Source organism: Copadichromis virginalis, linkage group LG13 (genome assembly GCF_057382275.1).
Source record: "Copadichromis virginalis isolate Kocher_CV1m ecotype Utaka linkage group LG13, C_Virginalis_male_GT1.1, whole genome shotgun sequence".
NCBI classification, from domain to species: Eukaryota; Metazoa; Chordata; class Actinopteri; order Cichliformes; family Cichlidae; genus Copadichromis; species Copadichromis virginalis.
In genome coordinates, this window is record NC_140630.1 from 29,181,456 (window position 1) to 29,208,299 (window position 26,844).

The 26,844-nt window shown below is 43.2% G+C and overlaps 1 protein-coding gene across 1 annotated transcript in view; it reads left to right on the forward strand.

The window, feature by feature from the left end:
• thada (THADA armadillo repeat containing) overlaps nt 1–26,844 on the forward strand; it is a 124,112-nt gene that overhangs the window by 90,280 nt on the left and 6,988 nt on the right. Inside the window, exons 32-36 of the mRNA XM_085478395.1 lie at nt 8,101–8,480; nt 11,495–11,619; nt 14,232–14,304; nt 15,265–15,415; nt 15,527–15,649. Of these exons, the coding sequence (XP_085334521.1) occupies nt 8,101–8,480; nt 11,495–11,619; nt 14,232–14,304; nt 15,265–15,415; nt 15,527–15,649 (852 nt within the window). The remainder of the gene's footprint in view (nt 1–8,100; nt 8,481–11,494; nt 11,620–14,231; nt 14,305–15,264; nt 15,416–15,526; nt 15,650–26,844) is intronic.

Genomic DNA, 26,844 nt, shown 5'->3' on the forward strand with positions numbered 1-26,844 from the left:
CGGCCTCTCACGGTTTTTATTACCGCTGTTCATTTTAAAGCTCAGTTTTTAAAACCTTACGATGTAACTATGCAGCAGTATATTAATGACTAACCTCGTACGTGGATGGATTATCTCAGTTGTTCTTCTGACTGAAGTTTGGTCCGTTTACTGCATCCTGCCATGCAGTTGCATTTGGCCCTAACCACCGGGAACCCTCACGTTAGCTTTTATCGAGTGGAAAAAAGTTAGCGTTCCAAAGCTTCCTGGGGAGAGTTCAGGCTGTACTGAAGAATAATTATTTTCCGATCGAAATACAAAGAAATGAGTGTTGGCTCAGGACTTTTGCACAGCACTGCAGTCAACTACAAGCTCTATTCATTGCTGCTTCTTTGATTTTTGAAGTTCTCATGAAAGCAAATGATTATCTTCATCCTGGTTGTTCCAAGGACTGACTGCTCACTGTGCTTTTCTCTGAATGCCGCCACCCGAACGCATCACTTTCCAAAAATCTGTAAACAATGAAGCGACCTACTAATAAGATAGTAACTTAAAAAGTATGCATTTTTCAGAATGAGACAGCTGAAGATTATGGATTTCTACAGTGCAGTTACAAAGCAATCCCTTCCCAGTCATTATGGAGAGGAGGAATCATTATAGCATCCTGTCACATTCGCTGTACATGCCATACATGTGTGGTGTGTGAGTGCTGTATTAAAAAGAAAAAAGCCTTGGAAGTTTATTCTTAGTGCATCCAAAAAACCATGTTGTCATAATTAGGCTTCAAGAAGGTTTAGCACATCTGATTGATGTTCATGTGTGACAGCTTGGTAAGCCGTGTGGCTCTATATTTGGATACTTCCACTCATTTAGCTTAAGATTTTTTTTTTTCTAGGGAATTGTGCACCATCTGCAGTCTAGTGCCAAGAGCTGAATAACTTGCTCACCCTCCTCCTATGAAATACTGTAGAACACACCACTCTGCAGATGTCTTGGACTTTACCATTTACCATTTTATTTGAGTGTTCTGACCTCATCGTTAATGTTTTTGTGTGAAATGCTGAGTTTTACCTCGTTATAATCATAAAACTGGGGTGCACGAATCAAACTGCTCACAGCTCATAAGCTTAGGGATCATTAGTAAGCAGTGGTTTAGCTGTTCAGAAAAAAACAAGCTTATTAACTAGTTCTCTACAAGTCTGTGTAGATTTGTAGTCATCCAGGTCATGGTAGTCTTAAGAGCTTGAAAAAAAAGGAGGCTACTTGACTTGACGACTATTGATCTCGAAGATTTAGGGAATAAAAATTGAGCATTTTAAACCTGTAAGATAATAGTACTAAATACTTGGAGGATAGACGAGCTCCACCATCTTAGACAGTAGCTGCCAACTGTAGCCCTTATTTTGTTCAGTGAGCTCAGCGTATGGTCACCTGAAGCAGCTCTCCAGCTCACAGCAGAAGATGAACGGCTGACTGCAGTTGCAGTGAAATACAGCAGGGTTGGGGAAATGCTGAATGATCTCAAGGATCACCACCACAGTCACCTGGCCTACGTTCTGTATCAAAGAAATGTATAAAAGCCTTCGAAATGGTGTGTGGCTTTTAATAGGGGCGTGGCTTATATGGTATCTCTGCTGATTTCTGACCTGCTCGGCAAGTGAGAGAAAGCGTACTCGAGAACCATTGGTTAATTTTTCCCACCGCTTTGTCTGTGGTTAGCAAACCAGCCAGTAGAGAAAACATGAGAGGTCGGAGCTAACTGGTTTGATCCAGTCTGCATTCCTAAGTATCCTTGGACAATCCCCAAGTTGATCCCAATGTGTTAATCGGAGTGAGAGTGTTAGACACAAAGCACTTAAATGTTGAACAAAAGTGGTTGTAAAAAGCAATTTGAGTGCTTCTCTTTTCATCTAAAATTGTATTTCATGTTTTGTCTTTTTGGGGTGTTTTTCCGAAATATTATTTAAAGCTCTTTTTGTTTTAGCGTCCTTTTATTTTTAGGACAGATGTATATGTGGGGCTGGTGTTTTAGGCTAATAAGAGGGCCCGCTCTCTCACACTTGTCAGACACACACACACACACGTAGCGTCTGGGGTTTGTTTTTCACAGTTTGGGTAATGACGGTGGAGACTGATGTGAAATCCAGCTGTGTGCTTGCGTGTGAGAGCACGTGCACGCATCTTGCCAGAGCTCTAGTTCGACACAGCAAAGCGTCTTTACAACCAGCTTTTAGTGGGCTATGGGAAGCGCTAATAGAGCAGCAGCACGCCTCTTCTCCCAGTTTTGTGGTACAGCTCTTAAACGACTATATAGAACACTCACCCACCCTTCGTCATATGATCTCGGGCATTGCATAATATTCAAAGTGTGTATATTTCCCAGTGACACTTCTAAAAATGAGCTGTGGTGAAAACGATTCTGGTGTTGGGCTGGATGTAGCTGTTGAGTTCAGTGTTTCCTGGAGCAGAATGCTGACCCTCTGCACCCATTCAGTACCCGTCCTCCCATAAACCACAAACTGCAAGGTTGGCCCAGGTTGACCTAAACCAGATGCTGTGGTTACGTTTAGTTCAAATATTTGACCTTTAGTGTAAAACTGACCATCACACATATAGCACTTGTGTTCCTCTCTTCTGCGTGCACACAGGATAAGCAAAGTCTGAGACCATATGAACTCGGTTCTCTGCAGCATCACTCTCTGCCGAGGCTTTTGATTTTCCTGCGTGTGCAATCACTCTGTTGTTTTTCACGGACTGCCAAAATTTGAACTCCAGAGTATTTGTACTCTTTGAAAATTTGGGTGTCTTCAATGAAAAGCTAATACCACCGGGGTAAAACAGGATTGTTCAAGTCTTGAATTTCATGTACTAAAACATGACAGATATGCAGGGGGAATCAGCATAACCACAGACCTTGATCGATGTTTGCTTTACTGTGGTTAGCATTCTCTTTATTCATATGTCTTTGCACACTCTGAGCCCAGAAATTGAACTGTTCTGGTGGTCCTGCTCAGACAAGAGAGATGGTGAGCCGTTTCCCCACTGTTTGCCTTCCCTTGATTATTAGAGATATCAGGTTGCTCCTTGGAGCCAAATATTCAGCACAAATCTGTAGAGCTGTAGAGCGGATGGCATTTGAATTAAATAAAGTAGTAGCGCTGCATCAGTTACTAATGTTGCTGTGTGGTTCGTGGTTAATGCTAATATCACTGACAGGCAAAAGATCCCTGATTTAAGAATAGGAGCATACTCTGTGATGGTCTCAGACCTGGAGCTTTGCATCAGGCTTTGTCAGGTCAAAATATGGGGATCCATCCATGGCTGCAACCCCTTTGGAGTAAGGGAGCAGCTAAAAGTGCTGCATTAACTATTCACTTAATCTGTTAGTCAATAAACAGAAAATTAATGTAATAATTTATCAAAAAGGGTTAAAAGGTTTTTAAAAATCCCCAATGAAGGTGAGTTTAATCACTTCGGCAGAAGGGCTTAATCTTATTTTAGCACAGGAAGTGTTGTTAAAGGACTAATAAGAACTTGGTGGTTGGGTACATATTCAGATGGTGGTTTGAGGCGGGGGGGGGGCCAGCACATTTTCTGGCCGGTGGGCTCTAAAAATCTTGGGATCTGCCCTGGTCACGGGCTTCTGAACTGATGTTGAGACAAAACTTGGGATGTTTTGTCTCAATTTGGGATTAAAATTATTTACAATTAGTTAATCTGATGGCAAAATAGCTCACGGGTCATTTGATTAACAATACCTAACATATTGTTCATCCCATTCCATTTAATAGTTTTTTATATTTCCGTCTTGAACAATCGGTGCCGCCATCATTAGAGCCATGCTGCTAATATGGCTAAAAATTCACAGTTAATTCCATAAGTAGTTTACATTCTTTTGAGCAGTTTGTAAATGTGTGGAATTCACCATCACGTTGCACTAAAGCTCTTCGCTAAGACCTGCATTTACGTGTCGTTTATTAACCCCGTTCTCAAGCTGCAGTCACACGAGCCCGACCGCATCCCAGAGCATCCCGAAATATCACATGGTAATACGGCTTAATGGAGTCTGGCCACGGTCCAGCTGCAGGTTTGCACACGAGCGTAATGAAGAGACACAAGTGCAGACACCGATTTTAAATAAACACAGCTGTGGGAGAACAATGGCTATTTATGATCAGCCATGAAAAATCGCGGTGAAATGGCCCTCACAGGAACGCCTTTCATTTACTGGGGCAACGCTTGGCTGCTCCTGCCTCCTCCGCCACTCTAGTTTTAATAAAGACCATCATAAAAAAGCAGCTTTGCATCCTGACTAATGATGTTTTTCCTCTCTCGCTCTGTCCTTTCCTCCCTGGTTTGGGATTTTTCAGTTTCTCCTTTTTCTTCTCTTCTGACCTTCACTCAACATATTTTTGTGCCTCTTGCGTCTCAGGTTGCTCGCCGTGAGTGCGTGTAGCGTTGTCGTCTGTCTAGGATCGGAGCATTATAGTTGACTGTATCAGCATATGACAAGCAAATGGCAACATGCTGTTTTTAAAACCCTTTGACGCACACACACAGTTTTTCACTTCGTTCCACCTTGACCGACAGCTGTTTTCTTTTTGACACGCACCCTTTCTCCTTCAGTCATCCTCTTCTCTTTCCTCCCTTCATCATCGGTGTCATTACTGTGCCCTTACCCCCGCCATTATAACCATTAGGCTATGCTTATTTGGCCTCGGACCCCCCTTTGAGGATCAGGTTCCATAATAACCTGGCCATCTCTACGGTAACCCAGCCCATCTCTGGAGGAATGCGGCATTTCCCGCTCTTTTGTCAAGCCACATTTTGAGTGGCGCTGTGGGGCCAGATTGAGTTGCGCTGGGTTTCATAAGCTTTGTGTGTGTGTGTGTGTGTGTGTGTGTGTGTGTGTGTGTGTGTGTGTTAAACTAATTGAGTTGGCTGTCAAAGCAGGGTCTGTGTGGAGTCTTGAAACAGTACTGTAGGGAGGAGCACAGTGTGAGCATGGCATCGGGTTACTATATTGCTGCCCCGCCTCTGGATTCTTCTTATATTTCACAGGAAGTGTGCGCGTATGTGTGCACATGTGTGTCCATCACTCCTTGAGGGTGCGTGTTCACAGGTGGCCGGGCTGGCACAACCATGGGCTTTTCCAAACAGACACTGACACAGTCTTTCCAATAAAAGTCAAAATAGACAGGAACAGACGACACTGGCTTCTTCAGCTTGGCCTGTTGTATGCATCTGTTCACATCACAAAGGGGTGTGTGTGTGTGTGTGTGTGTGTGTGTGTGTGTGTGTGTGTGTGTGTGTGTGTGTGTGTTTAGCTTGTGAAGAAATCAGACTGCAATACAACTGCTTAGAAATTGTAGTGTCTGAAAATAATAACGGGAAGAAGGAGAGTTTGGGGGGTACATTCAAAGTACACCTGCATTCAAGGTGTTCCCAAACCAGGTGAGATACATAGTCTTCCCAGCGTGTTGTGGGTCTATCCTAGGGTAGATACAGTATGCCTGGAAAACTAAGGATAAGGCGAGCCACATTTTGGAGGAAACTTGTATCGCCTGCTCTCTTTCAGTCGTGATTCAGGGTTACTCCAAGGACCAGGTTGGTGTGTCTGAAAAGGCAAATTAGAGTTTTTATTTCTTGGTATTGGCCGAGTCGGGAGACATCCATCATAGTTTTTCAGAATTCTGCGGTAAATTTCCATCCAGGATTCTTTTAGTGTCGCGGTCCTCCTCGTATGTTATCTCTGACGTCACTGAACAGTCTTCCTTTGGGAAGGAGAGCCCAAGCATCAAGTACACACTGACAGGATGTCAACAAACAGAACTATGAAAAACACAGCTCTAAAGAGAACAAGATCATGAGTGTGAACTCGACCAATGGGCTGCTTTAAGAGGGTTATCTATCCTGTAGATTCTCACTTTGTGTGCACTGGGAGCAAGACTACAACTACCATGAGGCTTTGTGACACTGTGATAATGTGACTGTGACCTCGCAAAAAGTCATGAATCAATCAATACCATATTAGTAGGGCTGAACGATTTTGGAAAATAATGTAATTGCGATTTTTTGCCCCAATATTGCGATTGCGATGCGATATGCGATTATTTTTTAAGGTCTTTGTCTTCTGTATTATTAAACAAAGACAAGCAATACATCATATAGTATGGCCAATACTATATTACATTAATTTTAAACTGTTCTTTCCTGGAAGACAGACCTCTGTTATGATGACATGAGGTGATGCATGAATTGATGACTGACATTTTTATTTAACTTCTTCAATCACAACAGTATATTTGAACATACACAATAGTTTATTTTTAGCTTACAAACATCTGAGCATAAAGTGCTGACAAGGAACCCTGGTGTAAACATTAAAATGAAAGTCAGTACAATGTGCAGATTGCAGAAATATACATAAACAAAATCAGTGGCTTTACCACACTCAGTTTTTCGACATCTGTGAACTACTAGACAGTCATTCAATTAAAAAATAATATTAAATAAATAAAACTAATAAATAAAAAATACACACATCTTACTGATCTCTGCAGTCAGTAACATTACACATAAAGTGCAAACATAATAGCAATTGTATAAACACACACAAACACGCCTTTAAAATTTAAAGGCGTGAAATTGGACGGTCTAGTTCTGATTAGCGTCGCCGCTGTCTCGGTGGAGTTTAATAAACTCGGCCGTCTGCTTCTTGCTATCTAAAATATAACCAGACACTGGTGTAAATTCTCGACTGTCTCATACTTCTGTTTAATAAGTTTTCTGTTTGACGTTTAGTCAGCTGTGTGAAAACCAAGGAGGAACCCACCCGGGGGATTAATAAAGTTTTATTTTATCTAATCTAATAACTTTAATCTCAGCCAAACCGATTTACTCACGAACAAACAAAACACTGAAAAAAGCCCAACAATAACATTTTTAGGTTGTCTAAGTGACTTATATATTACGTTTAACCCGAGCAGCGAAACTCCGCGGTGATCTGAAAATGATGTGCCGGGAGTTGTGCCGTTCTCGGCCGCATCAGTAACCCTCGAGCTCCCGGCTAGCTGTCGAGCTGGTGGGTAGCAGACGCCTCTGAAAACGTCGAAGCACTTTTGCAAATATGGGATATCTTGATAAACCGAGCAGATATTTGATGTTTACACAGCTACTTTCTCGCCTGAAAATATGTTAAAAGTTTATTTTGTGACCCAGAAAGATTAGTATGAGTAATTTTAAAACTTAGTAGCGGCCGCCATTGCTGGAAACTGGAGTTTGGCTGGGCCGCGCTATGAATTCTGGGATATGGTAGTAATTTGGACAGCCTTCGGCACGTCGCTGTGACGTAATCGGTTTACAAATGCGGCCTCAGGAGGATGCAGCCCATGAATTTGGACATGTCCAGAGTATAATCGCAGCCTTTGCGGTTAGAAAATTGCACTTGATCATGTCGCGATATTATCGCAAATGCGATATATCGTTCAGCCCTACATATTAGACACTCATGAAAATGCTTTAGCTTGACCGCTGATAGCAACAAGCCCTCACAGCAAAGGCATGTTGGTAGAAAGTGGCTAATGCTTACTTGGTGCCAAGTAGGATAAAGAGGCACTTGGAAACCAGATCTACCTTCTAAGAGGAACTTGGCCTTTTTCAAAGGAATACTGGATCTGAACCAGAGGCAGCAATGGAGACGAGAAATAAAATCATACTGTAGGTTGTGCAATGGGCTATTTTTGTATCAGTGCTGTGCAACTTTGAGGTGTGACAGAGCTCCGGAGGCCTATTTGAAACTGGTATTTCCAGTAACTTGTATCTCTCATCTGATTCCTGTTTGTACATACACCATGCTGTTTGGGAAATGTTTGCTGGTTAGTCATTTAGGAGCCAGCTGGCATTATTAATGGGTTGCTCCGTGTGGGTTTGTGGCACTAAACCAAAGCGTTGTAGTATGATATCATCAGATGAATGCTAGCAGAAGATAACATGGCCGGTTTTAATTTACATGGCAGTGTTTCTAAAAAGTTTGACTTTGTAAGTTTGGAATAAAAATGACTTTTAAATAACTGTTTGTTTGTTGCTGTCAGCTAATATTATGTTTCATGCGTTTGTCAGATTCAGAGGTCGGCACACTCCGTCAGAAGACTCTGTCCGTCCTCACGGCCTCAGAACTGGTCACTTCCTGCAATTCCTCTGCCACCTTTGGGCCTGGCAGCACCCAGTACCTCCTCAGCCTGGCTCGGGTGGGCCTCAGCGCCGGTGTGGAGTTCCCTGAGCTCTGGGACGGCCCCCAGCTGAAGACCAAGCTCCTGGACCATCTGCTGCAGTGCCCGCAGTACGAGGTGAGGGAGCTGGCATTAGAGGGGCTACTGAGGAAGCTGGAGGAGGAAGAGGAGGAGGAAAGGAAGAGGAGGCCTGAGTGGCTGGATGAGACCACCCAGTCTAACCTGACCAGTCTGGCTCTTCATGAGACTCACCCACAGTGTTTGGCCAAGGTGAGACCACACGCACACACACAGATTTACACAAACGTATTCTAGGAGTTTCATTTGTTTGTTGTGTTTTTTGTTTGGGAGCCTGTATACACGTCTAGTTGTTTTATATATATGTGGACGCCTGCTGCCAGCAGCAGCATAATCTTAAAGTTCTAACATCACAGAATGGTGAGCTCCTTTTTTCTATCTGACACAGTTTCCCTGAATCACAGCGACACTGGTTACAAACTGATTAAAATCCCAATCCATCTCGCAGAGCCTTGCGTGAGAGGCTAATCGGCCACAGGGGGAAACGCCAAGCACACTTGCAGTGAGCTGGTTCACTCACTCGCTCACTTACTTACACTGACTCTTGAGAGGCTTGGTAGCTTTCCTCGCTAACAGGTTTTGGAGAGGAAAATGCGACCTATTTCCTGTTTGGGGACAGAAGGTTGTATTTCTTCCCAAAGAGGACAGGCTGCCAGCGGACCCGCTCTGTCACGTCTGCCGTTAACACCCCTGCAGAGCTGACAGCACTCGGCGCTGCTGTGCACTTCGGCGCTGCAGACTGGCATGTGTCTACTCCAGGCTTTGCTTTACAGGCCAGCAGTTAACGTTTAATGTGTCGGGCCTGTTAAGTGGAGCCTCCTCTGCGCCATAGACGCACCAACCCAATGGGCCAGTTGCCATTAGCTCAGCCTAATCTGCAGTGAAGCATTATGGGAAAGCTGCTGAGGGAAAGTTGTGTTCTTTTCAGGACTCGTGCAGATATATGGACTCTGGTCCAGTTCTTTAGACCTGCAGGACAGACTATAGCAGGAAACTACAAATGTGCCTGTTCATGCAGGGTGGGCGTCACTATTTATTTGCATGTTACAGCTATGAAAGTCTGTTCGCCTGGGCTGGCATGCTTTACTGTGACTGTGTATATTTGAGTATGTGGGCAGCCGAGTATGTCGCAAGACGGGAGCTTGTTAAAGCGGGCCGTAAAAGTCTGAAGCAGCAGAGATGGTCAGAGCAGCTGTCGGGGTTAGCAGACAGACGGGTGGATGAACAGTGAAAAATACACACTCGATGGCTGTGATTACAACTAAAATAATCCCATTAGTACTGCAAAGAAGGGGGGGGGGGTTATATTATATATATTGGAAGTTTTTCAGTTAAAGAGAAATGCTGCGGCCAAATGAATAATGACACTGTCTTGGCATTTCTTGGCCAGTGATTTACTGACTCTCACTGGAGTTGAAAGGAACCAATAGACTTGATGAAATATTGTCTATGGAATAGGCTACGCCCACCACAACCTCCCTGACGAGTACAAATGAGCTGTTGTATGTATTGGCCTCTACTTTGTGCCACAAAGTGACTTTTTAACAGGAGTCTGAAATATGGACACTATTATCTGTCATTATCATTATCTATGTGTACACTATGAGCCATTGTTTTTATAGGTTAGCGCTCTTGAGCCAGTGTGTGTGCAGTTTGCTTAAAGCTAAATAGACTTTTTAGGCCATTTGGGGGCAGTATGCTGTAACTGAATGACTGCAAAACATTGCTATAAAGGCAGATATGCTAGCAAGCTATTTTCCACTTCATTACATAATTGGGTTGATTTAATTTTAGTGTAATTTGCGTTTTTGTTGAGACAAAGTCCACTATTGGCGCTGATTTAGTTTCAAATGATCTGCCTCACAGTGTTCACCATTCTGCTACTTTGCAGTGCTAACACAGCAAGCTAAGCTCAGTGTTTTTACCTGTAAAGTTAATAAAATCTATTATTGCAACATGCAGTAAATTGCATGAATGATATCTCAACAAAGTGTCCTTGTGCTTACAATGAGAGCGGATTTTAAAGGTCCAACAAGGTCAGTCGTTCACATACAGATTTATTTATGTTGGAAAATATTTGTGGACCTGGAAAATGTAATAAATTGTTGCATAAGAATAAAAAAAATCCTGTCTCATCAGCTTTTTGTGACATTCTTCATGCAGATATCCTCTGCATGAAGAATGTCCTCTGAGAAAAAGCTGTTTAAAGTCTCACGATGCAACATAATTACAATAAAATGAAACAAAGCTCAAAGATGCTTCGCAGAATGAAAGAGAGTTCATAATTATCTGTATGTTTCAGTATTATTCTCCCCTCCTGCACCACGTTATTTTCATTGACGCTGTAATAAAAACAGCTTTTAAATTCGCCAAATGGATTAATAACAGCAACTTTGTGACTTCTCTCTGATCAGCCGTGATGTAATCAGTGTTTGTTGGTAATTGATTAGTATCAGATCAATCAGTCAGAATGACGGCGTAGAAACCTCACGGGCCCACCTCGCTCCCTCGATGTTTCGGTGCTCACATGCATAAAGTGCAGCACGCAGGCAGATGTTTACACACAGATGCTGCATGCACCCGCTCGCCCTGCCCTCTGCCCACACAGATCTTATAAAGTGAGCTTTATTTTAAAGCTCTAATAACAGGTTGGAGCCTTGAAAGAAATAATAATCATTGAGATATGCAGCTGGAATGTCAACATGTGTTCTCGCCTGGATGTGTGTGTTTTAACAGGCGTCTAGCGCGGCGGAAAAAAACAGGTCTTTTCCGCCTCGTGCTCAGTGAGCTGCCTGCCTCTCTGTACGAGTGACTGGGCACAGTAAAAAGCACAAGGTTAAGATGCAAAAAGTAGACACAAGACCTCTTAGTGCCTGCTGTGCTCACCCGCACACGTGTGTGTGTGTGGTGTGTGTGTGTGTGTGTGGCAGCTGTGTACCCGTGGTTAGGGTGTGCATAGGGAGGCTCTGACTAGAAGGGTAAAAATACCCTTGGGCCAACTTGCCAGCAGCACTGCAGAGAGGACACCAAAGCTCTGCTGATGGATGACGCTGAGCAACTTCCCTCACCAGTAGCTCTGGTACTGTGTGTGTACGTGAGGCAGAGAGGTGAAAAAGGATGATTTGATGACATCATTGTGTATCTTGCTTAAGTATCTTACTTACTTGCTCTTCCTGCTGTCTCTGTCATGTCGTTCCTCCTCTCAGGTCCTGCAGGTTTTGTGTGTGCTGAGCTCCAGCGACGAGCTTCCGTGGAAGGATGGTGCAAGGGTTTTGTCCCTGGAGGAGGTTTTGTTGCACCTCCTAACATTGGCTCAGAACTCTGCTCACAGGTCAGTAAAAAGAACTACTGTATATAAAAGATGGACACCGCCCCGTGATGTCAGAAGTGATCATATTTCGATAAGAGGTAGACGTGCTAAGTGATTAGCTGTCCCACCTGGTTGTAGCAGATGATCGGGATAGTTCCCCGAGTCTCGTTCTGTCGGAGGTTTCTTCCTATTAAAAGGGAGTTTTTCCTTCCCGCTGTCGCCACGTGCTTACTCATAAAGGGGTCATTATTGTAGGGTTTTTACCTTTTAATATAAAGCTTCTTGAACTGATTGTTGCTGTTGGCGCTTTATAAATAAGATTACATTGAATTAAGGTTATAGCAAGCTTGGCTAGCAGGTTTCCTCCTTAGATGGTCGTCACAGACACCTGATAACTCGTGCAGCAGCTTTTGACGTCCTGCTAATATTTGGCCCAGAAGACTGCTGTTTGTTCGGCAGCAGCTGGGTCGACTGGTTTTCCATTACAATCCAGTACTACCTAATGTACGTGGCTGTCATCATAGCAGCGCTGCTGAGCATCCCATGACTTAATTAATATGCGACACGAACAGCGACGAGATACCTGCTGCTCAGCTTGTGGCTTTTCGTCAGACTGCGTTGTTTTTTGTAGCCATTTTCATCGTTGTCGAGTTTCAAGAATGGCGGTTTTGATTTTTGGAAATGAGACACTCTAATGACTCGTGGAGTGACGCTACTGACCAGCCAATCGGTGGCATGCAGTCTAACAACCCTGGCAGAGCAGGTATGGAAAAAGTACCTGGTGCCAGGTACTATGACCTTCTGCAAAACACGGAAAACCGTGGTGACCTGTGTCCATCCGAGTAAAGATAGAGGGCCTGAAGACATATTTATTTCACTGCGTATCGTTTGATTTCTGTTCAGAATCCGTAAAGATTTACTCCTGACCCTTGAACTCAGACGTCGTGTCTAAGTTCTGGTTCTTGTGGTTTTCATCGCCCTGACATCCATCTCTGACATCGTCACAGTGAGTCTGAAGTAGAGAGTTTCAGCCCCGTGATTACCCACGAACCTCACAGATTTCCCAGAGTTCACAGCTGTTTACAGCCTGTGAAGTCTGCGTCCTGTAACTCAAAACACTTATAGCCTCATCTAGGCCTGGAGGGGCTGGGAGTGAACGGGGGAGCTTTTCAGCTGTGTGAAATTCCACATCAATTCTCGGCAGTTCCAAGAAGTTTTCTGCGCTGCATTCAAATTCTCGTAAACAATGTTGAACTGCAGAAATTTACAGTGCTGCTAACCCTCAAAATCCCACTTTTAATGCATAATTAACAGCGTTTCCCATTCTTAAGTTATGTTCGTACATGTTATTGATACAGGAGACAGCTACAGCTACTCTCTACGTTCATACGGGCCCTGCTGGGTCCCCCTCAAACTTACATTCGTTATAAAGGGACTGTGTGAGTCCTAACTGAAAACCTGCTGTCAAAACAGTTCCCAAGTAAATCCCAGGGCAGCTTTTAAATGTGATGGATGGAGACGTGAATGTACTACAGGGCAAAGATGCAACCACACACTCCTCCTCCTCCATTTTCTGTTTTTCTTCTTTCTGTTTTTTTCCCTTCCTCTCTCCGGCTCGTGAAAGAGCCCTCACACTGCTGTCGCCGTCAGGTTGTCGGGGCTCATTCGGAGCCGGAATCCATGAAGGAGTGACACACAGGTTCACTGGCTGCACCTTAACCCCGCACCTGGGCGCACCTGAAGGGTCCTCTCTGCAGGATGTTTGCGTGGTTAGCTGCGTACCGCTGAAGTGTTTTGATAACTTAAGTGTCCCGAAGCCAGAGAGACGAGTAGTTTAACGTTATTAAAAAAAAAGTGGATGAAAGCTGATATCTGTACTCTCTCAAAGACCTTCATCACGCCATTATTCCTACGTTAGATTATTCACACCTGTCAGGCTGAAAGCATTATTTTTGTCAAAGATTATGAGTCACCGGCCCGTCTCTGCATTTGACCACAAACCAATTTTGGCACACTCTCTTCCAGTATTCGTGTGTATGTGCTCGTACTTAAGCCCCTTTGACATGCATTGGCACACACACACATGCCCCTTTTCTTGACAAGCCACTGCTGTACTTTTCTCACCCCTGACAAGAGAATACAGGCTTGAATAAGGATTGGATTACAAAGGCTTTTAGCCCTGCAAAGCCTTTTCCTGGCCACAATCTCTGGACCCGGGGATCCACTTTCCCTTCAGAGTGGCCCCAGGGTTATGATTAGAGCCGGGGAGGGATGAGATCGGGTTGCTGGTTGCCCTTGTCTGCCGTGTGATTGAATAGCACTCGGGCTATTGTGACCCATAATGTAGTGGTGAGTACCAGCACACTTCTTTTGTGGATTGTAAGTCAATACAGTTGAGAGGTGTGTGTGTGGCTGACGGCGCCGCAGCCTTGGATAATGATTTCCACAGAACAACCTGAGGAGCACGTTATGCTGTCACTGTGCAAATGTTTCAAATTTAAGGGCCGATTCACTCAAATAAAAATAACTAAAAAATGTCACATTTTCTGCAAATCTAACAAATATTTTAGAGTAAAAGCTGCAAACTGTTTGCATGGGCCGTTTTGAAGTTGATGTGGTTTTGTGTTTTCAAGCGTGGAGCTCCACTGTGCTGCCCTGACGTTGGCCTCGCAACTGGGGATTCAGCTGGTGAACTCTGACCCGCAGGTAACGACCAGCTCATCATCATCAGCTGTGTAGTAATCCTGCAAAGAATCTGAGGGGTGGAGGTTGTTACCACCAGCCTTCAGCCTTGTCCTGGTCCCTTTTAGTTGTAGCTAGCTGCTACTTTAGTGATTAATGCCTTTACTACAGATCAATGGTTCCAATATGGGGGAAGTATTGGTAACATTCAACTACTACATTATATTGCTTCACCAAATGAAAATGGTTAATCTGCATAAATACGTTCTTTTAGCAAGACTCTGGATGCATTAGATGAGTACATAGGATGTTTTCCCATTTACTTACAGTGCAACCTCTCTGCTGTGTTATTGTTTGATAAAGCCCAAAATGTTACCAGTGCATAGCAAGTTTAGATTGCAGGCAGACCAGTTTAGAACCAGTTCTTTTTTTTATCCGTTTTACTGGAATACAACCAGAATGTGGTTTGGCATTTCCTTGCTGAAATAAGAAAGGTGTTCCATGAAAGAGACACCATCTGGATACTAGCATAATCTGTATGTTGTTTAGCATTAATGGTGCCTTCACAGATGTGCAGGTTAAGCATCGTGTGTGCACCGATGCCCGTCTCTATTCCACGACAAGCGTTGTGGACTCTGCAAGACTCTGGATCCCTGGGAATTATTACAAAGCTTCTTTAGCTCTCAGATCTTTCACGAACTGTTGTGGGGGGTTTTAGCATAGCACATCCTTTCTTTTCTATTTTATCAATGTCCCAAGGTATTCACAGTAAGCATACACCAGCCACCATATGCTCTGAATGAAAAATATGTTCTTGCTGTGGACAAAAATGTGAAGCTTGCCGTTATCATTTTCTTACTTTGTTCTTTGGTGCAACTGTATTTGTATTTGTGCTCAAGTGGCAAATACATCTGTGAGAAGTGGGTTAAACTTCCTCATTCATATATAGCTGAACTGTATTTTTCTAATTAATCTACCATCTAGAGTTTGAGTGCAGTGGCTTGTTTCGCTCAGTGGGGGGCGTTGGTGTGCTCGTGCTGCAGCGAGGAGCGACCAGCGGAGGTCAAGCTGGCGGCCGCAAAGGTGCTGGTCAAATGTACGTCCACCCTGCTGACCAGCCCTCGTCTGCCACTGGGTGAGCCTCAGTAATGTAACAGCCTGAAGTTTGCTTTGATGTGAGAGGCTGCTTGTGGCTGATGACCTTGTGTATGAGTATCTATCTGTCCGTGTGTGTGTGCTGTGGCAGGTCTGTTCACGACAGTTTCACTGTGGAGGAGTCTGTTCGTGCTGCTGCAGGACGAAGACCAAGAAGTCCGAGATTCAGCGTCTGACTTCATCTTTAACGTGCCAGCTCGTCTGCTCAGTACAGGTACACGCTAAGAGCTGTGCATAAGCATGTCCTTGCAGACTAACTAATATAAACGTGTACCCAGCACTATTTAAAAACTTGGGTGGGTGGATTTTGTTATTACCTGCAGTGCTTAGTGACTTCAGTATCATGCAGAGTGAGTATGTGGGTTATTTTTAACTCCCTGGCCAGTAATAATTACAGCCGCATTTAACTGCTGTTGTTCTGTGACCTATCCGGTCCTCCTGTAATTTAAAAGCCATCCAGAGTCATGGCATGGTTATTCATAATAAATCTGTCAGTTCTTTATCTACGTTTTAAAAATCCTCTTATAAATTTTGCTAAAAACAACAGAAGTTATCAAATAACTTCATAGATGGATTCGTGCTAACAGTCAGTTAGCATGGACACATGTCACATGCAGTGACATCAGTGGGTCAGTGTAGCTGCTGCAGGTCAAGAAATACTGTTGTTCACTTTGAGCCTTTTTTCTTGTTTTTAAGCTGCTTTTAGTTTATATTATGTCAAACAGGTACTGTAAGTAAGCTGAAATATACGGTGGCCCTGAGAGGTTATTTTCACTGCAACAAACAACCCGTCAACAACCTGTCGAATTTCACAAAATACAACACAAATAGAAAAAAATCAACATTAATGAAGTCGAATAAAACACAGTAGAACTAGGAAAAAACAAAACTTATAAAACAAAAGAAAGTGTTTTTGGAGAAACAACAACATGACGGCGGAAATGAAAGAAACCAAAACACGTGAAGGATCGGACACTTAAAGAAGGGGAGGAAGAATCCATCCGTGTTGTGCGGCAGAACAAGGTGCAGGCATTCACATAATACTGTCAATACACGTTTGATGTTATCTTCAGTTTGGTTTTGTGAGTTTTTGTGGCATTTTTTCTTCTTTCCGTTGTGTTTTATTCCATATGTGTTGCGTTTTGAGTGCTTTGGGAGTATTTTTCTTGTTGGAGAGCATTTGGCCTTTCAGGGCTACCGTAGATATGCTGTTGACACTTCTAGTTTGAGTGTGCTAAAGAGTATAGAGACAGCTTTCAGTTGCTTTCAGTTGCTGTGATAATGAAAGAAACTTAAAGATCAAATTATTCTTATTCAAGTTCTGAAGTCTCTTTTTTTTCTATGATTTCTGTTTTATAGTAATTTATCAAACTGGCCAATGTTTTTCTGTCTTGGTGTTCAGACCAGATCAGATCTGTTACCATGGTGACTGCTCACATTAAAAGCTCAGTAATTGAAAGTTCAGTTTTAAGTCCCCGTGAGCTAAAAGCTCTGAACTCTGTTTGACACAGTTTTTTTTCTACTCCTGGTTCTCGATGTCGTCACTAAGAATGGATCTTCGTAACACGATCTCAGGCACAGAAACCTTACCCACCTGCCGTTAAGGTGTTTTTGACAGTCAGTCAGAACAAAGCTGGGCTGAAGGGATGTAAGAGGGAGTCGAAACGGCTCATTTCAGAAAGTAGATGAAACAAACGTCTGCATCAGGACCCCTTATGAGATAAATAAGGCTGATTTTGAACTGTGAATTATGCAAAGCTACTCTAGTCCAAGAATAAAACCAAGTCAGAGCCTCCTGGCTTACACCCACATTTCTCTTATGGCCCGGGCTTGCCCGTGTTGGCTACAGACTACATGAAATAAAAGTTAAATTACTGGGCCCTAACACCAAACCAACAATAATACATAATGCATGTGTATATATAAACAGACACACACTAACAAAAAGCACCACAGACACATGCTAATGTTAAAAAGGGCCGATGACGTCATTTTGCACGAAGGGTTGGGGAGCATTCCTGGAACGAAGGGCGCTAATTCTAAGATTGACAGCTTGCGAGAGTTAGGACTGTGTGCGTGTGTGTGTGTCTTTTGTGGTCATGTGTCATTGTTTCTGGAATGTCTGAGGGCTGCGTTCTGAAGAACTTGTGCGACGGCCGGCCTTACTGAACGGTAAGACCGATTCACCCCAGTGCCGCTCTTATCCTCGCTTATCTGAGAGGACTGACAGCTGGCTGCTCCCTCACAAACAGCTTTACTGTGACTTCCTGTCCTCACAACACTCACTTCCTGTATTTTCCCAGCTTCCCTGCAGGAGCCACCCTTATTGTGTCTTTCCTCTTTGATAGCATCTTGTAACAACGAGAGCCTGAAAAAATAAAACAATTTAAAAAAAAAAAAAAATGTCTGATGGCAACACTGTTTGTAGATTTGGTGGGGGGGAGGGGGGCATAGTCATGGGGGAAGACTCAACCCGAACTGTGGTTTAGCCGAAGGCTGATAAGTGACGGGGTTTTCTGTATTTCAGTTTGCTGTTTTTATTTCATTTGGTGGCCGTAAAAGCAAACAGAGTCAAAAAATCCAAATTTTCCCTTAAAAGCTGAGCCTGTTTCACCACCTCAGTACCAAGGAAACAACTCAAAATCCCTGGAAGTGTTTTGATACCAGTATTTATACAAAGGCACTGTGCGTGCGTGTGTGTCTGTGTGTGTGCTATAAGTGTTTATGTATATAAGGCCAGACTGGGTCAGATAAGCTGTAAGCTAAAAAAAAAATCAGATAGGAGGTCAGCAGCACAGCGTGACTGAGATGGAGATTTTTTCTTTCTGTGCAACAGGAAAGGAACACAATAGGCATAATTACAGAGTGGGTGTCCCAGTGTGTGTGTGTGTGTGGGGGGGTTCTCCTCTGTCCAGCGCTCATTTGGAGATGACAGCTTTTTGCATGTGGGCGAGGCGCTGTGTCTGGCACTTACCGTAAAATACCTTACATTTCCTCATGGACAATGGGGAAGGAACAAAAACAAGTGTGAGTGTTTGCCTCCACTCTACTGTGTGACCTTTCACGCTCCAGCCAAGCCATTCAAAAAATCTGCTCTGACCGCCAAGATCATGAAAATTGCACTGAATTCCTAGTTTATCCAAGCACGTGTCGTACGCACTGCAGGAATGCAGCACGCAGCGCACAAAGGGAAGAAATGAGACGGTAAATTGGTGATCTTGTACCAGATGATTGGGCGACTTGGCCAAGGAAGTCGAATTCCTCGTGCAATGAAAAATGGCAGAAAACCAAAAAAGAATCACATCCCATTGATTATCTTTTTTTCAAACACCTTTCTTGGGAAAATATGTCATCTTTCTTCTTTTAAAGCTTAGAAATGTTCTAAAATTATATCTGCGGCAGTTAGCTTGAAGAACATCATGGTGCTTTGGCAGTACCAAGGCCGATTTAATGAAGTCATCATGACCAGAAGAACACATGCACAGTGTGTGTGTGTGTGTGTGTGTGTTAGACCGTATAGGTCACATGAGAAGAAGGAATTAACCTGGAGTGCTAAATTAATCCTGAGCCGCTGACTTTGCAGCAGGCTGTGAGGCCAATTAAAGTTGTGTTATCATTTGATTTATTTGTGATTGGTCTTTTAACTAAAATGGCAAAAGTCTGGTGTTGTTTCCGTCTGCCTCTGAATATGTAACCTTGCACAAAGGCTTTGACTTCTTCTTCTCCTTCACCTGCACTGATATGAAGGTTTTCTCTGAGTGGCGACACCTGTGATTCAGGAGAATATCGCAGGAAATGCTCACATACTCAGTGCTGGTGTAAACATGACAGACCTGTGGCTAAAAGACTGTTTACGTACAACACGACCATGGCGCTTAAGGTAGCTTTTAATGTCAAAGTGACATGTTGTTGAAACGGTGAAGTTCTCTGCCGCCTCTCCAGAGACCCGATGCTGGCAGCGAGTCCTTTGGCTCGGTGACCAATATAATATCTCAACCCTTAACGCTGCGGTCAGAGCGCCAAGAGCATAGGAATAGTGCAGCATGCTTTTCCACACCATACACACAGTATATAGTGCAGTGCCAGTGGAAAAACCCAGCTTTACTGTGTTTGTGTTTGTGTCTGTGAGAGTGTGTGTGTGTCTATTTGTGCCTTCCTCATTCCCTTCAGGCCATCCACTGTTACATGAAGGGTAGTGTGTGTTTTATGACCTGCCACTGCAGAGTCAAGTATCTGAGGTGTGAGCTGCTTCAGATGGAGGCGGTGACTCCGGGCCCTTTGATATGGAGGACAGGCAGAAATGTGGGAACAGAGAACAGTTCAACAACACACACAAACACGTAACACACACAACATAAGGAAATGTTAAAAACCTTTTCCCAATTTAAGGAAGCAGTTTAAAGATTAAAAACACTGTGTCTGTGCTCTGTCTGTGGTGGTTGTCTCACTTTTGGTAACAGATCTGATTTTATTGTTAACAAAGATTAGGGTCCACTCTGACTGCTTTGTACCTACAGATTTAGACTATAAATCTTTAGACATATAAAGCCTTTGTGTCCATTCACTTTAAAGGGACCGTGTGTAAAATCTCACCATTAGACATCAGTAGATTACAGATTCTGGTCAACTGACTTCTGTTTTCTCCCAATTCATGTGCAGCATCTTAGCTACAGTAGTGAGCGTTCATCTTTAGTGAGTGTGCGACGTTAGTCTGCTGTCAGTGTGCCGGGTGGCGACGTCTAAAACTTTGCGAAAGGAGTTCGATACAAGTCGATGAGTCAGTGAAGCTCACAGTGAGGATTTTCTGAACTTCTCTGTTAATAAACGCTGGCGTTAGCTGCTGTTAGCCAGCATTAGTGAAACTTTCCTTGAAATGTATCGAACATTGTTGAGCTCATAGTGAAACTTGGCAAATAAACTCTCACTTCTTCCCTGAGCTGCGACCCACAACCATTGTCCTGGATAGGAAGAGCAAATCTAACTGTCCCCCACCCCACCCCCACCCTGGCAAACTGGCACCACCTTCCAAATACCTCTAGACTAATTAGGTCTGAAATCAAACTCTGTTTGTCCTCGCTGGACCTCCAGCACTGTCACGGACTTAGGCCAGGACCAGAGGGAAGACTTTATATATAGAGCATAGATGGATTTGGATGGGGCGGTTGAGATGATTTGGGCTTTGTGACATGGGCTATAAGAGGGCTTTGATTAGAATTCTGATTAGTATCACGCAGATTAACAGTGAAATGCTCAGCACACAGGTCAATCTACGTATGAAATATTTAATGTAAGTTTGCTCATTTTTAATATAAAAATGTGCAGATTTTCTAAAAAAATTCTTATCAGAGCTGGTCATGATTCTTGAATATTGTTAAAAAGTTAAAGCTTAAATGGTACAGGCTTGCCACGACTAGCTTCAAAGAATAGTCAAATACCATCAAATGCCCATGCAGAGTTCTGAGACGGCACTCTTTCTTGCAATTTTTAAAAAGTTGATTTGGGTCTGTATCAAAATGTAGAGAGCCCTGCTTTTACTGGAGCTCCACCAAGTTTCAGGGGGTATTCACGAGGGGTCACCCCACCAGACGGGCGGCGACTTCGGTGTGGACATTTACGTTTATAACCGTGATAACTCGAGAACAAGGTGACGTAGGATTTTGAAATTCATACCATAGGTGGATCTACTAAAACATCGTGGACTCTTTTGACTCTGTGACATCGGCCTTAACGTCAAGGTTAGAGGCCAATGTTTCTGAATAGTTATTCACATTAATGGGTTTTGGCTGGGAGGAGGATGTTCTGCCTACTTCAGTTCTTCGCTTTAAGGCAGGGGTGGAGACTCCAGGCCTCAAGGGACAGTGTCCTGCAGGTTTTAGACATCACCCTGGGTCAGCACACCTGAATCAAATGATTAGTTCATTACCAGGTGTCTTGGGAACTTCAACACATGTTGAGGAGGTAGTTTAGCCATTTAAATCAGCTGTGTTGGATCAAGGACACATCTAAAACCTGCAGGACACCGGCACTCAAGGCCTGGAGTTCGACACCTCTGCTCCAAGGTAACCCGCTGCTAGCGGATGCTGTGTTTACATCAACGATATCAGGATTGGTATCAGTGTTCTCGTTCTGCTCTGTACCAGAAAATGACTGAGCATTTTCCATGAAACATCAAACTGATTTTCAAAACGATGCAAGTTTTGCAAATTGTTCTATCCTTCATTATACAGTAGACTCCATTGACAGGACCGTATTTTAAAGGCCAATCCCAGTGAACCATATTCAAACAAACAACCTGGAGTAACCTATTTTGCTTACTGTAAAGACAGCGACGGGCTGTTCAGAATGGTGCCTTTTATTTGTTTACACTGGATGATGCAGTTGATCGGAAGCGAATGGCCCGGTGGAGCCGAAGGACGCTCGCTCGTGAAATGGGCCTCTTCCTATTGCAGCACAGCACTTAGTTGCACAGTAAACCTGAGGTTTGTGTTACTCAGACGTTGTTGTAAAGCACACAGAAAGCAGAGGAGAATTACTCAAGGTTTGACTTGCTGCTGGGTCCTTTACTTTTGGAATAAATAGGCAGTTATTTCACCCTCCAGTGGAAACACACAGACAGAATTTGTGTTTTCGCTGCTTTCACCGTCTTTCACTCGAAACGACAGCCTGGGGAATGAGATTTTAATCATTTGGTGGGTGGTGTGAAATAAAAAGTCACATGTCTGCAGTAATGACTAGTGTCTGCAGGCTCTGGTGCAGTGTGTCTGTGTGCAGTGTTTTCACTGCAGTGTACAGTAGTGGTTGTGATGTGCTCTTAAGATAAAAACTGCAATGCACCGTGTCAACGTAGGTATTTCGCAATCTAACCATATCGAAGTAAATCGGCCTCATTAAGCATCCTCGTTTATTGTGAAACATCTGTAATCAGACCTAGATCTGAGAGGAGTAGTGGGTCAGTCGAATGTTTACTCCAACCCTTACGGGAGTATCTGTGGCTGTGTTTACTCAGAGCCGGATTCTCTTTATATTTGCTTTTCAGGACCATGCAGAATACATAAAAATGCCATTTCTAATTGTTAGAAGGGAGTGCACTTCTCCATCAGTTTTAAAACTAATGCACATTTAAAGTTTTTTTTGTTTAATGTAGAACTAAAACCTGAATTTAGTGTCCACTGGGAGGTGAGTCACAGATCAGAACATAAAATCACCTCTAGAATGACTAATTGTGACGTTTGCCGGTAATCTGTGTGTTATCTCATGTACAGAAATCCACGCATTTACTTTTTGCCTGTTAAAACAAACATAAGCTATTTAAAGACAGATCTGTGCAGATGAGTTATACTGCATGCTTTTAACGACAAGAAAGCTGAGAGTTCACAAACACATAGGTGGGGTGAGGTTTCCATAATTGACTGATAGGAGCCTGTTTGGGCCCTTGGTGAGGCGGTTTTTACTTGTGTTTGACTGAATAAACACAAGACTGCGATGATGAGGCTGCCAGAATACTCCCACACCGTAATATGTGTGTTAATGCTCGCTGAGGTTTCGTACGTTTATTATCTGGTTTCCTCTTCTCGCTGTTGTCGTTGTTGTTGTTTCTCTTGATCTTGACACCAGAGGAAGCCGGGGCTGTAAAGTGTTTTTATTTTGCACCTCTCTCACTATCTCACACCTTTGCTTCCTGCAGCATCTGCAGCGCACGCTGTGAACAAGAAAGACTTCTTGTTCTTCTCAAGGTGGTGCGTGTGTGTGTGTGTGTGTGTGTGTGTGTGTGTGTGTGTGTTTCACACAGAGATCTTCAGCAAGAACTCTGGTACTTGATGAAGTCTACAATATTCTGCAAAACTCTGCATGTGCAAGCATACATGGATATACAGGAAAAACAGAGTTTGTGCTCTCACAAGTTTGAAAGTTAATATGTGGCAGGAGCATCTTTATTGTTCAGCACAGCCTGAACTCTCTTAGGCAGCTTTCTTGTCATTGATTTAAGGAATAGTTCTCTGGACTTCTTGAAGGACATTCAAAGCTCTTCTTTGTTTCATTGAATTCTACCAAGATGATCCAACACAGCTTCAATAACCTTAAGGCCATGACTGATAGTGGCACTGTGATTGGGCATTGGTAAGATGTTTTCCAGATGGTACTGTGTGGTGCATCAAAATCTGATGGTACTTTTCAACTTTGAGGAGATCCTGAACACCACTGTCTGAGGCCACGTCCACACTAATATGTTTTTGTTTGAAAACGCATCTTTTTCTCTCCGTTTTTGGGCAAAGAAAACTGAGCTTTTGAAAACGCTCTCCAAAGTGGACACGTTTGAAAACGCCGTTTTCTCGCCGCAGTGTGGAATGTGAACCCGGAGCCTTTAGAAAACAATGACGCATTTTAGTCATATGATGCAGTCATGTGACCAATTCAGCTAAGATGCAGGACGGCATTGTAGTCTATATTCTCGCTTGATTTTGCACTTTGTACTTTTGTGTTACTCACAGCAACAACTCCACCTCATTTTCAGTCCATTTAAAAAACTTGGAGCTTTTCCTCGACAATTTGCCGCGACGTTTCAAAGAGCCGGAAAGTAAACGGCAGACAGAAATGAGGCAGGAATCGTCTTATGTGTCACGCATGCGCAGTAAGGAACATAAGCGTTTTCAGCCGTTTCAGTGTGGATCCGCAACTTCTTGGAAACGATTAAAAAAAATAGTATGTACCAGCGTTTTTAGACGAAAACACAGTTTCCAAACTTGTGCAGATTAGTGTAGACGTAGCCTGAAATGCAACCCAAAGCCCAGAACCTCCACCATGCTTTACAAATGGCTGTAGACATTCACTGTTCTGTCTCCTGACCTCCTCTTTATACAATAATGACCAAATATTTCTGATTTGGTTCATCTCTCCATAAGATTTTCAGTCCAATTCTCGTGTAATTTGGCGAAACTCAACCTTTTCTCCCCTTTCCGTAGCTTAAGAATGGCTTCCTGACAGCCACCGTTCACTGAGACCATTTCTAATGAGGCTCAGGTGAACACTGATAGATCAACTAAAGGAAAAAATCCTCTGAACGTGGCCAGGTACAAGTGAGTGGGTGTCTAAGACAAATTTGTCAGATGTGGGCGGCTGAGTTGAAGGAATGAACTCCCACCAAAGCGAATGTGACAGGAAGTGTCCAGGATTTCTCCCATTGCCCTGACAGCCCACTGATCACCCCCATTCCTGTCATCTGCCCCTCAATGTCCCCACAATGGGAGACCTGACACCCCTTCACCTGCTGCAGAGGCTCAGTTTGTAATGTGCAGACCTGTGCTCTTACTAAAACACACAGGTCTTATCGCTGCCTCTTCATTCAGCTCTGTAATGATTGAACTGTGTGGCTGCAGCAGGACAAACAGGACCATACTACTATTAATTACTTTATAATAATCAATAGATGTCTGCTTTTTACCAAACTGAGTCTTGCAAAAGCAAGTCATTTGGAAATGTATCCATTTTCTTAATTTTCAACAGATTTTTCTCTGATGATTCTCTATGGGGACCTTGCCACCCTGTGTTTAGTTCGAGTCTATGAAAACAGAACGTAATGTGAAGACAGCGATTAGCATACTATGACCCTACGGTTATTATGATAAGCAAGGCTGAAACAAGGAAGGAAATGAATTCGTACGATGCAAGATCAGATTACTTGAGTTTTGTGTCAAACTGTTTTTACAGAGCTCGCTTTTTCTGTGAAAACATTTTTTAGAGTTGTTTACCTTCTTCGGAGGGTCACCGTAGAGAGAGTGGGTATAAAATGAGGGGGGAAGTAAGAATTACTCCAAAAATGAGTTCCAGTCTGCCAGTTTTTCACACCCATAGACTGTATATAAAAGATGCACATAAACAGTTTGCTAAGCCTCCACTTTAGCTTTATGACCATAGCTGTGACTTCAGCCAGACGTGACCACATTTAAAGGAGGAGGCTGAGCATCCACAGTATTGTCTGCTGCTACTAAGCTCTGTTAGCAATGGGCCTCCATAAACTGTATGGATGCAATGCACAGATGCCCGCTAATTAATGCTAAATATAGAATCTTATTCACCAAAACTAGAGCACAGATTTTAGTTTAGTTGAAGTTTGGTGACTCAGTTACCAAAGATCAGGCGTTTAAAGTGCTTCCAAGGATGAAAACTTTAAGCCTTAACATAAGTTTAGGTGGTGAGTCTAAATACATAAATCGTTTCTCTCTTTGTAGCTGACATTAAGAGCAAATTTAGCTATAGAACCCTTCATTTCTGCTATAAAGCTTGACCATATAAACAGGAGGATGTGTGGCCATTTTGAAGTCAGCTCCAATGTTGCCTCTGAGTTCTAAATAAATGTAAAGTCATTGTAAAGGAACAAATTTGTAAAATAACACCAGTAGTTCAAGGCCATAGCATGTGGCATGCTAAATGTAATAAAGTAGTACAAGTATTTTTACATCATGGACCAGTGAGACTCTCCTATCTGTCACTGTAAAGACATTTAGCTAAACATGCATCCCTGAGGTGTCTTCATATAGGAAAAGGAAGGATGTGACACACACACACACACACACACACACACACACACACATATAAAATTCTGTATAGAAGAGGGTTCATGAGGGTTGTCATTATCAATGGAAAAAGCTGTAAAACGTATGAAAATACAGTTAAAGGTTCATAATGTATGCGCTCCTTCATGTTTTCCAAAGCCTTCCAGAGGGTCGGGTTGGAGTTGGACACCAGAGGGCCCGCTCTTCCCCCTCTGTTGTAGTATTTTAGCTAAAAGTTTTAAAAAATGAGTATAAAATGCTGTGATGGACATGGATAAAGTAATGGTTTTGATTGCCTTGTCAAGGAAGATGGATGCTTCCAGTTTTTCCAGAGTCTTTAATCGTATCAAACTTTTGCTTCCACTGAAGAAAAGTAGCAGCGATGAGTTCACGAGATCAACATCAGATCTCTTCTGTGCCGCTGTGTACACTTTCCCACCAGAGAAGAAGAGATCACATGCCTGGTGAAGAGTTTGTTTTGTTTCTATCAGATTTACGTTTGAAGTAGTTTCTAAAACCATGGTTACCACAGTCTGTAACAAAGCAACCAAAGATCTCAGTGAAGGTCCAAAAAAACAAAAAGGTCAAATGTTTAAAAAGCTTGAAATGGTGCGACTGTTACACTGTTTCCAAGGTTAAGTTTTTCCCTCACTCTGCTGCCCTGCCCAGCTCAAATGTACTACAGGAGTGCCAGAGGATGGAGTGTGTGCCAGTGGATGCCAACTGCAGGGCACTCCCTCCCTCTCTCTCTCGCTCTCACACTCTCAGCCCATCCTACCCGAGCCCATTCTTCCACCCAGTGATATTGTCATTTGCCAATTGCCTCGCAGTCTTTCAACACCAGACACCACCTGATTAA